This window comes from Pleuronectes platessa, chromosome 17, assembly GCF_947347685.1.
Source record: "Pleuronectes platessa chromosome 17, fPlePla1.1, whole genome shotgun sequence".
Classification (NCBI taxonomy): domain Eukaryota; kingdom Metazoa; phylum Chordata; class Actinopteri; order Pleuronectiformes; family Pleuronectidae; genus Pleuronectes; species Pleuronectes platessa.
Genome location: NC_070642.1, coordinates 8452789 through 8467930, shown reverse-complemented (window position 1 = coordinate 8467930; position 15142 = coordinate 8452789). Strand labels below are relative to the sequence as shown.

The window sequence follows — 15142 nt, the reverse complement described above, 5'->3', positions numbered from 1 at the left end:
AGCGAGGGAGGAGAACGTGGCCACCTTCCGCGGCTCGGAGTACTTCTGCTACGACCTGTCTCAGAACCCCATCCAGAGCAGCAGCGACGAGATCACCCTGTCCTTCAAAACCTGGCAACGCAACGGCCTCCTCCTACACACAGGGAAGTCCGCCGACTATGTCAACCTGGCGCTGAAAGACGGGGCCGTGTCGCTCGTCATCAATCTGGGCTCCGGGGCCTTCGAGGCCATCGTCGAGCCCGTCAACGGGAAATTCAATGACAACGCCTGGCACGACATCAAAGTGACACGCAACCTGAGACAGGTAATCGGGGGTAGAGGTGATGGACGGAGTTTGCAGACAGGTGGATTATTATTTTCTTTTTTAGTTTGGCTTTAGGGTAGCTGCTTCCGAGAGCACTGGAAAGAGAGAGAGCTGGCATCAAGAATGTCACGTTCTGATTGGTTGTCATTCCATCACCACAGTTCAGAAACCATATCGATTTTTCAGTTGTCTATTTTCTTACATGGAATTCTGTTTCATTTTTTCTCTCATGGTTTAACTTTTGTTCTAAACTACTGGGCAAAGCAGTTCTTCAGCATGGCCTAGTAATGGCACCATTATGTTAGGTCTTTCCTTCTCTGCTGTTTTTTGACATATTGAATTCGAGTTCCCTGTGTCCTCAACTTAGGGTTATCTGACGTATTCTGATCACTCTCCCCTAAGGTGACACACCTATCTGGTGCTTCTTGCTTTCATAAACTGTTTCATATATTTGTGTAGAATATATTTAAAGCCAGGCAGAGAGCGTTTGCCTTTGAGCCGTGTACTAATGTGGTATTTATAGCTCAGATTATCGTGATGCTTTTTTGAGGCAGTTCGTTATTTGACAGATGCTTTTTTTTTACTGTTTTCTTTATGTAACGTCAATTAGCCAGTATTGCTGTTGGGTGGAGCGTGTATGTAATAGGGCTGTCACTACTTCTAAAAATCAAGTTCAAAGGAGAGTTTGACGCGACACGCAGTTCTATCAAGTATATTCCATTACTCCCCCCCGTATATACAGCACAAGTCAAATGTGGACGAACACCCATCTGAGCTTGTGGCGCCGCCTTTGCTGTCTCACTTGAGAGGAAAGCTAACTATGAAACCCAACAATAGCATAGTGCAAAGTCGATTAACAGCCTATCAGATGCTCTGGTGTTGTGGTTGTCAGGACGTCCTTGCTTGCTAGAATTCTCCATTTTCAAAGCAAAACAACGTAACATCACTGGCCCACCCTGCGCTGGATTATAAGGCAAACTACTTGAGGCGGTTGTTTGAACATGATCGTATCCCCTCATGTTTGAAAGAGTGTTCAAAAAAGTGTCAGCCCTGCTGTGTCATAGTGTGATCTGTGCTGTAGAGAGAGAACAAGGAGCTCAGTGCTTTGTCGAGGCAGTGCTTGTTCTTTGTCTTGGTCGACCTTTAGTGTGTCTGCAAGGTGAGACAGCACTTTAGTGTTGCTTTCAGAGCCGCACAACAAGTAAGTGTTGATTTTTCCTGACCCTCCCTGACAGTGAGCTTTTGTCCCACAGGTTAGTAAATAGCTGTAGCCGAAAATCCCAACAGGATGAACACAGTTTAGGGGGGTTACAAGCTAAGAGCCGGGGGCTTGCCGGCTCTCTCCTTTCTTTCTTTCCTTCTCCAGATCTGTCTTTCTTTCACTATCACTTTCTTTTCTCTATTTGAAGGTCACACCTTGATAGACTCGGGGTGAAACAAACACTACAAGTTTTGTTGGGATTTTTACGCCATCCTACACAAATTTTGATCTGAAAGTGCCACATCTTACAGTTCTTACTGTCTTCTTCTTTTCTTGATTTTTTCTTGCTGCACACTGATGTCGAAAATTTGGCTAGGATGGCAAGGAGGCGCATTTTTACAGCGGGGAATCTCTGACAAATCCTGTAGTGTTTCTTCGCCCCAACACTAACTCATCCATGATAAAAGTCATTTTTTTTACGACTAACCTATATCTAACCAACTAATGTACTAACATCCTAATTCTTCATCATTGCTTTTGGTTTTTGTTTCCTGTCCATCCTTATTAACAACCTTTTTTGTTCATTATTCTTTTGATTTCCTTTCTTCCCCTTTTTCTGGAAAGCAATCAGGCATTGGACACGCTATGGTAAACAAACTACATTGTCTGGTAGATATCATTCTTATTGTCTTTTTTTTGGGTTTGCCGTGTGTCCCCTCCCCCTCTCTTCTTTTATTCGTTCTCTTTGAGTTCCATCCTAGACACTCTTATCAAAAAATGAGGAGATGGGTTTGTATTACCACGCAATTGTTTCTTCGCTTCTTCTCAATTTCCTCCCTGACCTGCCAACAACCTCCTTCTTTACCCCACAATCCCCCATCCTGTTTTTTTTTTCACTTTGGCTTTTACTTTTTTCTCTTTGTTTCTTCCACATTACTGCAGATTGCCAACAAGTAAAAAGAAAAATTGACCTCTTTGCCTTTGTCAGGGCGACTTACTTTTTTTATTTGAATTTTTTTGCACAAAAAGTCCCCATTTTTTGTGAGGACTGTCATCCAGAACTGACAGAAGCTTACCACAATCCCAAAGATGGGGGACCTCGACAGCGAGCCCCAAAAGAGGAACTACCAAAAAATGGCAACCCTTGACCACCATTGCGGGAGCTCTGACAGTTGTTTCCAACTCACTATGGCGCATGGCATGCCCACAACTCATTGAATCCCACCTCCCAAACTCATACAACCTCAACCCTGTCAACCAATAACCACTAACACTCTAATTCACTCACCTTCCACCTGTCACTGTACCACTCACCCTGCCCTCCTTGTGTGTGTTGTTGTAGCATGCTGGTTACAGTGGTGTGTGTGTGTGTTTGTGTGTGTGTTGGCTCACTTTGATCAACCCTCACACCTGGGCCCATATTCAGAGCATTTCTAAGAATAAGCAACTGATCAAGGATTATCGGTTTGTCCAGTGACATTGAGAATGTAGACATGACACCTGAGCCTAACCTGATCAGAGATCAGCATGAGCTATTCTGAGAGTGTGTTGAATATGGGCTCGGGTCTTGATTGTGCATGAGCCTCTGAACCCTGCGTGGCCTGCTCCAGCTTTGTATGGCACCATTGATCCACTTATTCCCCTACATGTCCAGTTAAGTGTGTTTAATTTGCCTTCTAACAGTGGTGACCTTGGTTTGCACATTGATGTGGTGTGAAGAGCCTTTGTTTTGCATGTGTGTGGATATATAGATGTGGACGTGTGAAAGAGACGAGGGAGTGTGAGACTGATGGTGTGAGAACGAACGTGTGCGCGAGTGGAGGCGTGTGAGTACACACGCCTGTGTGCTTGTTTGTGTTCACATATGTGTGTACTCTATATGTGTGTGTCTGCAGTTACCAGATAAATCCCGAAACCTAAGACAAGTGCAATCAAATTTGTCCTTGGTTTGAGCATTGTACTAACCCTCCCCCCCAACCTGAAGTTTTCCAAACCAAACCCAGGATCCATTCTCTTACCCCCATCAAAGATAAAGAAAATATGCCTGGGCCATATTTTCTTTACCTGTCCTGTGAATCCTACAGCCAAAATTCCATTAACGAAATCCAAACACTGTCTGGTCCAAAATAATCGCTTCACGGTACTAAACGATTCGGTAAGAAAAGGTTAAATGAGAAACCAACCTACAGTGTGGAGCCTAAAGAAAAGTTTCGAATGCAGACCGAGGAAGGAAGTGTGTTTCATACACAGCATGCAATCTAATACCAGAGTGTAATGGCTGGGCTTTGGATGTGTTACCCCTCAACAGGTGACCATCTCTGTGGATGGAATCCTAACCACCACTGGCTACACCCAGGAGGACTACACCATGCTGGGCTCCGATGATTTCTTCTACGTGGGCGGGAGCCCCAGCACCGCGGACCTGCCCGGATCTCCAGTTAGCAACAATTTCATGGGCTGCCTCAGAGAGGTAGGAAGGACTGAATACAAATGACTACAGACAGAAAGCGGGCGCACCACAATGTGTTGTTCATTCCCAATACTGTATCTTCATTTGCATCAAATTTCCATTTCTGTTGTGGGACTAGTTGTCGTACACAAAACTGCTTTATTAGTATTTATTCAGCCAGAGCAGCGGTTTTTAGATTCTGTGAAAAATAATAATCAGCACACTTTCCCCAGGAAGAGGAGGGAAAGGGGGAAGAGAATACAATTGCATTAATTAAAGCTTGCAGAGGAAGTATCACACTTTCAAAATTCCCTCGCTTGATTTAATTCATAACACTTACTCTGGTATGTGTGTGAGGAAAAGATCCCAAAATTGCTTCTGTCAAATGTAATTTGCAGCATCAGCAGGAGAACGCCGCTAAAACGCCTCTCATTGGGCAGCAATCTGAGAGAGATATCTGCCTGTGATGAAATGACAACAAGCGCTGTTGTTTCGGGACATTTATAATGCATCAGCTGGCTCCTTCAGCTCGTGAGTAAAGCCAAAAAAACATATATTGAGTTCCCTGTTATTTACATTTTGCTAACCATTGCTTCTGCGGCAGCGAGTAATGATAATAAAGGGAGGAGCGATGGCTCTTCAGAGCTGTAAAAAAGATATAAGTCTGAATCGATGTTTTTAGTTAAGCAGCAGTCTAGGATACAACCTCGTTATCGAGATTTACATGTTTGTGCTGTTGTACAGAGACCACAGTGTGAAACACAGCTTCAAATACAAACTTTACAATGGATTCACATGAGTGAATTTATCTGATCATACATGTGGTTTTATGTATCCGGCGTCACCTGACCTTAAACTCTCTCAGACTCAACGGGAAGGTCTGTTCCCATGAAATGACAGGACTAGCAGACCTTACATGATTTCAGTGCCACCTCAAAATTGGTGCCATGGGTTGCTGCTGTGGCAGATCCGGTTATCTGCAGTGAAAGGGCGACGCAGTTCTTCTGCTCTAACAGAGAGGGATCTCACATTGGGCCAGGATAAACAGCCCTGGCAACCCTAGCCAGCAGACTGCAGGCGAGCAGACCTGGCAGTGGCTGCTGCAGCGCTGCAAGCCGAAAATGTGAATTGGAGTTAACAGCCACCATGATATGTTGTCACAACAGTTATAGCAGGGAAATGTAGACTCTAGATTGAGTTCAATCTAGAACGGCATCTAAAGCACAGGTGAAAACGTATATCTGTCTGCTGCTGTCCCTGCAGCTCCTTACTCAACAACAGACATCATGTGAAATGATCAAATTTGATGCTGCGATGATTGAAAGTTCCTCCATGTTTTTCTCTTGTGGACGTTTCTAGCTTGAATCATATGTTCAGTTTAGTTCATTAGGGTTTCCTCTGAAGGGTGAGAAGATCAGAGATAAGCCATCAGCATCAAATCCTCTGCATTATTCAGGCGAGGCAGGAAGTGACCTATTAATTGTGGAATTTGTTGCTGCTTTGAACGTGTCCTTGCAGAGAACTTCCCGCTGAGTTGTACATGTGTGAAAGGCAAACTACGGGTAGAGTTTCACCCGGAGACAATTCTCCGGATTTTACCCATAGGTCATGTCTTAAAACGGCTTCACTGAAAAAAATATCCCCCCCCCTCCCTCCTCCACCCTAGAAGTCTTTGTAGTTTTTCATCCAATTGACTGCTATCCTCTGCTTATATGCTGCCCCCCCTCACGCAGGCTGTCAGCACTTGTCTGAACTGGGACTTACAAATATTTTCTTCGAGCTGCAATTAATGAAAAGAATCACACATAACACATTTCCAATAATGCATTTCACCTCCCCCCACTGTTTTTTATCTAATTACAATGTGTTTCATCAAGTTGTGTTAAAAATGAGATCTTATCACATCTTTAAAGCGTGCAGACGCTGCACCCTGTCTTAAAGGGAGATTCATGCATAAATTACTCTACGATCAAAACAAGTTAGAATACTGGGAAAGTTTATTTTTAACCCCGCTAATGGATGCAGGAATTCACATTTTATTTCTGTGGTATCTTAAAAGCCTCACAACGTTTTGACTATGAAGACATGAATGTGCCATCTCCTCTCAGGCCGGCCGCACTCCCCCCTCTCATCCCGTGTGTTTTTAACTCCCATCACAACCCTCTCACTTTTGACGAGAGCCAGTAACGTGCAGTGGTACGCTGCCAACCTCAGCCCAGCACCTCGCAACATTCCTTCCACTTAGCTGAGCTGGCTTCCATCAAACCACAATATGCTCTTTCTTCATCCTGTTTCCAGGCCGCTGTGCTCACACACACACACACACACACACTGACACACGTGGACGAGCACATTTGGGCAACGGCTTGGAGAAAGTCACCTTGTCTGCATTGTTTAATGTTTCGGCTGAGTGGCTCAGGATCTTGTTCCTCCAGTCGTTACCACATTGGCTAATGCGTTCCCCCGTCATCCACCCTCAACGACACTTTGTCTCTCCCACACACAGACTACATTTTTATATAGACATTTACATTTTTAACACTGACCCGGCCATTCCAGTACTTTTAACTCAGACTCCATGAATATATCTGAGTTGTGGCTTCACATGTGTGTGGCTCAGGCTGTAGGGCAGGGCAGTCTGCGGTACTTCCAGTCTCCATGTGTGTGAAGGGGTGAATGGGACTGGTAGTGTAAAGTACTTAGAGCAGTTGTTAAAACTAGACAACAGAGATGTTTAAATGCAGCCTATTTACCAGCCTGTGCTCTGTTTCAGGGAAATTGGCTCATTTCTGTGGTTTACACTGCAGCACAAATAATACACAAGGAGAAGCTCCTTTTAAAAGAAGGATAAGAACTGTCTCACACTCCTTCTTTGTATCCTCAAAGTATTATGGCTGAACACATGCATTAAAAGTCCTCCTGGCGTTTAGCGGAAGGACTCTAAAATCACAATAGCACACTCCTTTTTCCTGGTATTGTATTTCACTCTTTTTGTGTATTTATGATTGTGCTATTGCGATACAGGAGGAGTTGTTGTTTTTTGCACTGCTTGACAGCCACGGTAGTGAGTCCAAGGCAAAGCATGAAACATAAATGAGCAGTTGGGTCAGTTCGGCGAGTCTCCCTGCCAAGTGTATATAGATTTATATGCACTCAAACACTGCTAACACAGCTGCAGCAGCAGAGTAATGCAAGGCTCTCTCCATTGTTGCTTCACCTGGTTGTCAGGGAAACGTTTCTGCATCCACCAAGTAAGGTGGAGACTTTCCTGTCGGTAAAAGCTTTTCCCCAAAGCGAGAAGTGGCATTATCATTCATCTTAATAATGAATTATTCATTTATGAATACACAATTACTTCTCTATGTATGTTTTGCCTAATTGTTTATACTTCACTCTCCCTCTGACGGTTCAGTTAATATGCCAAGTAAAGGGTGAAGTGTTGAACATAAATATATCTTCTATTAGAAACAAACAAAACCTCGCCTGAGCCTGTGACACACTGTATGGTTTTAATAGAGAATACATCTATTATGCACCTTTTCTCCACTCAGCCAGGTGTAGCATAATGTTGCTGCTGGTGTGGTAGAAAAGCACATTCACTATGCGATCTAGTCTGGAACACTTCTGCTGTTGTTTAATTCGGTTTCGATCAAATGCAAAAAACAGATGCACCAAGGCCTTAACATATAAATATGTAACAATTCTTTACTTAAATGTCTAAAAAATATAGACCTATGTTATGTATTTTGTTGACTTGTGAACTAACATTACATCCAAAATGTTTCCAAAAACTATTCTAATTCAAGGTAACTGGACTTTTCATTTTGGTCGCCTTGTAATTGCGTCATAACCGTTCTATATTGTATGATGGAGGAAAAACACAGTGTTTGCCAGTGAGCCAGGTGGCTTCTTTTTCCTTCCACTGTTTGTATTGGTCACTCGTTATGGGTCACAGTTATTCATTGACGTTTTTTCCGCATAAAGTCATCCATCCTGAGGGCAACAACTCCCATGATCCCACACTGCTTCATTATGTCATAAATCTATTTAGTTATTGTTTTGATTGAGAGACCCCTATAGCTGAAGTTCTATATTGAAGGTTTAATTGTAACATTTTGATACAATTGTCTATAGAGACATTTATTTTAACCTGAACCTCCATCTTCCAGTTGCACAGAAGTAAGAAAAATGAAAAATATATATAAAAGAACTACTTCCATTCACATTGTGTCATAGTCTCACATTTTAGATATGATGCTGTCGTGAATTAGTGCTAAATCATCACACAAAAGGTTAAGCAGTAAAGATATTTTTGCTGTAGTATATATCTTACACATAGTCATTTCATTTATTGATTATATAAAGTCCAAATTTAAAGAGGCAAGTGCATCTATATTTCACCATGGGCCGTGATGCAGAGCCCGTCGTATCTCTGTGTTTGCATCATTATCCAAATGAGTGTGACTCAGCATGAGTTGACCCTTGTGAGTGTGCATTGGCTGGACAGAATCTTGGAGGTGATTCACCATGTGCTGTGGGTAGTGGTAGTATTGTGCTGTCCTCCCTCACGCCATCTGCTACTCAGCACCGTGGAAACAACTGGCCTTGTGGTGTCCCTTCAATCACAATATCTCTTTGATCACTCCATTAAGTGCAAATTGTGTCTTTCTCTGGAGTGCACGTGTGTATTTGCCTGCACGCTCTCATCTGCATATACATGGGTTGCTCTCCTGCAACTCATTTATTCCTTCATGCCCCCTCCACTTCTCTCTTTGGATTCAATATCCCCAGGTAATGAGGGGATGATTCAGTTGAGTCTGGCCCATTGCTTGGATCAGAGTGCGTCACTAGCTCTATTTGAATGGGTGTGTGTGTGTGTGTGTGTGTGTGTGTGTGTGTGTGTGTGTGTGTGTGTGTGTGTGTGTGTGTGTGTGTGTGTGTGTGTGTGTGTGTGTGTGTGTGTGTGTGTGTGTGTGTGTGTGTGTGTGTGTTATGTCTGGCTCGGGCGCTTCAGACGTTTTGGAAGCAGAAATGTGGATGCACGTTGTTTTTTTAGGAGATAAAAGAAATGTTGAATAAGCTAATGGAGGCATATGTATCTACAGTGAGAGAATACCTCCCTTTCTTGACAACAAAAGAGTTGCTGTGCGCTACCCGTCACAGCCCTTCTCTCGTTCTGTCTTCACTGCACTCTCTGCCCCTTTAGGCTACATGGGATGTCATCCATGCTCAACACACACTTCCTGCCCATGCTCGTGTTTTGCCATGTGTACTAGAGTGTGTTACAAAACCGCGTGAGCCAGTCGGCAGCCGCCTGGCGCGCTCTCCGGTCAGCCCTGATGTCGGCGGGGCCGTGTAGCCAGTAGCCCCCGTCATCACTGGGTCTCACGACTCCCAGCTCCTCCTTCTGGCGTCACTGGGCACTCGTGGCATTGCTGGAGCTGTGATGTGGCAACGCGTGTCAGACTGTGGGGGAGGCAGGGGGAGGCAGGGGAAGGCAGGGGAAGGCAGGGTCATGCACCGTCATCTCTGCTGGGAGAGGAGGGGCTGCATGCAGGAGGAGGAGGAATGGGGGAGATGATGATGAGTAACACCAGGGAGGCCAGCAGGGGAGGATGGAAGGTGTGAGTGAAGTGGGGAGTGACGGAGCGGAGAAGACGGGTGCAGGTGAAGTGAAAGTCAGTGGGTGAGGGACATAGACAGAGAAACACTGATATAGATTCAGATAAAGGGAAACGATGAGTAAGTGAGAAGCTGCAGAGAGAGGGTGAGACACCCATCTCTGGCATTTGAGAGGAACATTGTCGTCATCAATTTTGTGTTAGTCACCACAGTGTATTCAGACAGCGCTTGTTTTCCCCTCCAAAACAAAACCTAAATGTCACCCTGTCCTTTTAATTATCTTACTGTTTTTTTAATGTCCCCTCAGAGGGCTGAACAGTGATGAATGACTTTAAACCTGAGTTTTTAATGGAATGTCATCACCTTTCACCCCAGAAGCTAAACTGTGACACAGGTAAACATAGGATTTCGCTCATGGTAACACAACTAATGCAAACTTTGCTGTCCCAAATTCAAACTCTGCATGTTCCATGCATGTTCCAGCCCAGGGAGCACAATTGCACCCTTACCTTGAGATTAATGATGTTATTACTGTTGGCAAAAATATATTTTTGTATAGGATAAGTAATAATCTTTAAATACGTTCTAATAGAAACAGAATATGTTACTCATTAGATTCTATATCGTCAGGAATAACTGTCAGCTCTTGAAAATGAAATGCTTATTTTAAGAGATATAACTTTTCTATTAAAGTTTTAATCATATAAAAACAGTTATAGTTTTCTATCATAGATACTAAATATATTTCAAAAATAAACTTACTATCAACAAAGCATAAAGGCTACAAGGCACTCTAACACCTGAGGAGGGATCCCAATCTGGATTATCTCTCAAGGTCTTCTTTTAAAACATTAAGGGTCCAAGATCAAACAAACACTGTGTATCTTCTCTCTTGTTTTCATCATTTCAAAGATAAAAGAAAACACAACCAAACGAAAAGCTGCGTGATGAGAAAAAATGTGTCGTGCTGGACAAGGTAAAACAAAGCAACTCAAGGTGATGCCACCAGCGCCCTGCACGCATCAAGGAAAAGTAGCTGCCTTTGAATGCCGTAGAAGTAAAGAGAATAAGTCAATGACATTTCTTGATGCTACTGAAAACCTTGCTCCTATTTAAGTCAGTTTAGAAGCATTCTTGTTCGGCCACTGTATTTTCATAAGGACTTATATTAGATTCATATTTATTTTAAGTTGTTAAGAAGCAAACTATGACACTGCCTTTTATGCTTTGGATTTCGTGTTTGAGCAGGATTGTTGTTGGTCATGTTATAACCTTAAAATGTGTTGTGGTACACAGAAAGTCAGGAATAAATCGTTGCACATGCACATGTTTGATAATATGAAAAGGATGTGTCATTTAAGACCTAGGACATAGCCAACATTAGCATTAACAGCTTTCTTACTAATACAGCAAAAAAGTTGCATATTTAGCATCAGGTCTCATTCCTTAACTCGCCCAAGAACAGTCAGTGCTGGAAAGTAATACTAGTGTTAACAGCTGAGGGTTATCTGGTTCCGATTCAGGGCTACTGACGATTGAGGACAGATCTGACTCTGATCTGAAAAGGTTATCTGGTCATATGATCCTGTAGTGTGAGGGGTTCACTGACTAAATGTTAATGTCACTGGCTGAATCTGAGCCTCCCTGACTTTAAATTGCAAATTATAAACATTCCATGTTGACAATACGAAACTTAGCTATAGAAAGCGACTATCACCACCACCCGCTATGGACAAGACACCAAGTTCAGAGGCAGTAAAAACATATATATATATATACTGTAACACTTTTCATCTTAGTGCATACGGTGCCATGTTTTATTTCATTCTGGCCGCTGATCTCAAAGGAAAATCGCAAACTAGTCACTGATGTGTGTGCTGTCATGGAGGTGATGGTGGAGTAAGTTCATCATGTGACAGCTTGAACGAACCCAATGTGTGTGTGTGTGAGTGTGAGTGTTTGAGAGGTTATTCTATGATCTGCAGTGACTTGTGTATCATGTAGAACAGCTGACACTGCCTGTCTGAGCAGGTTTAGCTGCATTCCCTCTGTTTGGCCATGCGGTTAGGCCGGGGGGGCACTGGTCCCAGCTGAAATCTGATTGGCTAATTAATAAATTAAACAAATACAAACAATTCTAACAATAAATATGACCATTTCCATTTCCATTTGTGAAGAATCGTTTATTTCCTGAGTATTTTAGAAGAAGTCAATGTGCTTATACAAGGAACCATTCTCAAAATACATTCAATGATTCGGGCTTTGCTCAAAGAAACAACATTAAACAAGGAATGACTTCAATGTGCGCCCTTATGAATCTGAAATTATGGATGTTGGTAATATCGTTGGCCTCTCTGTGTAAATTCCGGCCCCTTTATGCCTCCTGATTTATTAAACTTTTCATCAAGAGACACATTTCACTTTCCCCTCCAGTGGTATTTAGTTATTCATCTGCTGTACGAGTGTTTTAGTTTAATGTTTCAAGATGGGGCGGAAATCTGAAATATCCACTGCTGAACCTGCATTGCAATGCAGCGTGAATCAAATTCAAATGCTTGTCTTTATGATATATATAAAAAAATACCCTTAAAGCCTTGCTGAACTAAATGGAAAAACAGATGGAGGTTCAGGTGAACTACCTCTATTATCAATTGATTGCTACATCCCAGTTGTGATAATAATTTGGTTCATATTGATCCCCAGTAATAACAACTGCATTTTCTTGCCATTGTTGTAATATTTACTCTACATTGATCTGCCTGCGTGAAATCAAGTGTGTATTGTATATTGTATGTATTGTATCTATTTTTCTGTCAGTGTATTGTGTAGTCTGAATGTATTTGTATGAGTTCTGCTCTGCAAAGCTTCATGAGCAGTGTTTGTGTGTGTGTGTGTTTGTGTGGTAGTGTGTGTGTGGTAGTGTGTGTCTTCACTCCACTTCAGTGGAATTACCCTGCTTCTTCATTAACACTGGGGCTAAATCAGCAGCTGACAGCAGCTGTGGCCAGGGCCAAGAGGACATGAGCACTGATCTGAAGTAGATTAGGGAGGAGATTGTGTAAGGTTGTGTGTGTGTGTGTATGTGCACGCACTCTCTGAGCATCCACCTGCCCTTTCCCCGCCCGCTCCATGTAGCCTTACCACGGCTCGATCAATACACCATCCTGAAGCAGAGATGGAAGATTTTGGCTTTATGGAGTCGTTACAGTCCCTTGTGCCTGCACTATGAATGGGCCCCATAAGGCTGTTGATAGACTGAGGGATGACGTGGAAAAGCCCAGCCATAACAAAGGAAATTACGAGGTACACACAGCCGCAGTAGTCAGTTCCTCTTTTATAACATCATTTCGATTACCTTATTGATCACCCTGCAGCAGAGCAGACAAAATCATAATCCCAAAACAGATCGGGGATAGTTGATTATAAGATAAGTACATCCCACAATAACAGGGCAGTGACTGGGAGAGTTTATAAAGACTCTGCCAAGAAAAGTTAGATAGAGAGCGACCAAAGGTTTTCTCGAGTCAGGCAGAGAAAATAGTGGTTTTCAGAACACGAGGACAGCCTGCTGTAGCTCTGATGGTGACCCTGCGTATGAAGAGCATCACTGAGCATAATTATTCTGTCCATATCTAGAAAAGTCTCATCAAATATGTCTCAAAGACAGAGACACACTAGGCGTCTGGGAACTTCGGCAAGTTGAAGCGATTTACATCTAAGAAGTGCACAGTGGTCATCACAGCACTATTTAAAAAAGCTCTGCATTGCAAATGCAAAAGCAAAAACATTAAAGCGTCTCTTTTTATGTAATATTCAGTTTGTTCTCGTGCCCAGTAGTCTAAGAGCTCGCTGCAAGTGGAATTCAAGGTATTGGGCTTCAGAAGAAAACATGAAAACATGTTGCAGAGACTAGAGAGAGCTAGGGTGGTTAAAGCTGGAGGAAGTTTGAGCTACAGGGCAGCTGTAAAGTGTTAGAAACACATTGACTGTGACAGTGGTTCGGGTAGATCACAGGGTTGGGCGATGTATTGAGAATTTGCATAAATGACAACGTCTACAGAGAAACGTTGAGCTGGATGATGACATTATAACAAGGTGGAAGAGGTTCCTATAGTGACTTGGCGTTTTCTTAACAGACTGAAAACCTAAAGCATCCTATGGACATAAATCTATGAAATACAACAAAGCTGCATCCTGTTTTCCTTTATCCCCTTGTGGAATAAAACACTTGGTATATCTTAACTTCCTGAAACTGTGGAGGAACTTTTTCTGTGTCCTCCGAGTGATATCGTTCACTTCTTTTTTAGCTATGTAGCAGAAACACATCGGAGCTTCTCTGTTCTTTTCTTTTCCGGAAGGTAATAACGTCACTGTCCCTTCAGTTTTGTCAAAATCATCCATCTTTAAAGGCAGCTCAGGCAACATATGTAACCATCCTCTTCTTCCAGCTTCTCAAAGGAGATGCTGGTTTTCTTTTGTCTGCTGTGCAATAGTCTGGGAAACTTTGTGGTTTTGAAGGAAGTCAGACCTAAAGGATTTTTATATCATGATGCTCGGATTTGCGCTTTTCTATTTTATTTTACTGACAAATACAGGTTGTATGCATAGGCCAATGTTTATGTTACTGCTCTTAGCTGAAATAACCAATCACAGATAGGTAGTCCGTCCAGATTATTCAATCTATAGCTAGTTTGATATAGAAGTTTGATATCAAATCAATGTAAAATGAGTGGGTGCTTGGCATTCTCTGTGGGTGTTTGTACCCCACAGCAGCCACTACATCGGTGTGGCACCTTTACTGTGAACCTATTGTAATGCATGTAAAGGATTTCACTTCCTGTGGAATAACAATTTAAGCAGCTGGTTCCAGTCTCTGCTGATATCAGCTTTTTCAACAGTGGAACAAAAAGCGTAAAACAAAAGCCTTGAACCTCTGCTCCGTAAAATCCCCAATTTTTTTTAAATCCCTTATTATGGATTACTAACGTTTCGATCGCGTTCTGACCGGCTCGCTGACAAGTCTAATTTTTTCATGTGCTTGCCCTGGAAGAGCGCAGTGGTTTATCAAATGATGCATTTCTCCTAATTAGGATTTTAATCATATGATCATTAATTAATAATTAATTACTGGGTCGAACAAATGAGCTCCATTAATAATATTTCTCATCCAAAGGCTGTTTCATAATTAACATCAGAAAGGGGCTCCGAGACTGAATGATATTCATATTCAAACAAACCACCTTCAACCGTCAGAGGAGACAATTAATCGTGAAAATAATAAACCGATTTATCAATAATGGAAATGATCAGTTGTCTGAACCCCAGGCGGGTGCATGCCTCGTGTAGCTCTCTGTTCACACACCCTGGTATTTAAAATAAAAATTCATTTCATTATTATTATGTGGTTGCCTTGCCAGTAGATTAAGTGCTCGACAAGGTGTGTGGTAAGTATTTAATGTGTGTCATGTTCAGGAGATTAAGCGTGTTTGTTAATCACGTAGACGGCTTCATCGCCATGTTTGTAGTGTACACAGATGTACACACACATACATACACACACACAGAC

The 15142-nt window shown here is 42.5% G+C and overlaps 1 protein-coding gene across 1 annotated transcript in view; it reads left to right on the top strand.

Annotated features, from left to right (window-relative positions):
- The first annotated feature begins 3873 nt into the window (after positions 1-3873).
- The window catches only part of LOC128460631 (neurexin-3b), a 183415-nt gene continuing 172146 nt past the window's right edge, over positions 3874-15142 (top strand). Inside the window, exon 1 of the mRNA XM_053445874.1 lies at positions 3874-3975. Coding sequence (XP_053301849.1) covers positions 3874-3975 — 102 coding nt within the window. The remainder of the gene's footprint in view (positions 3976-15142) is intronic.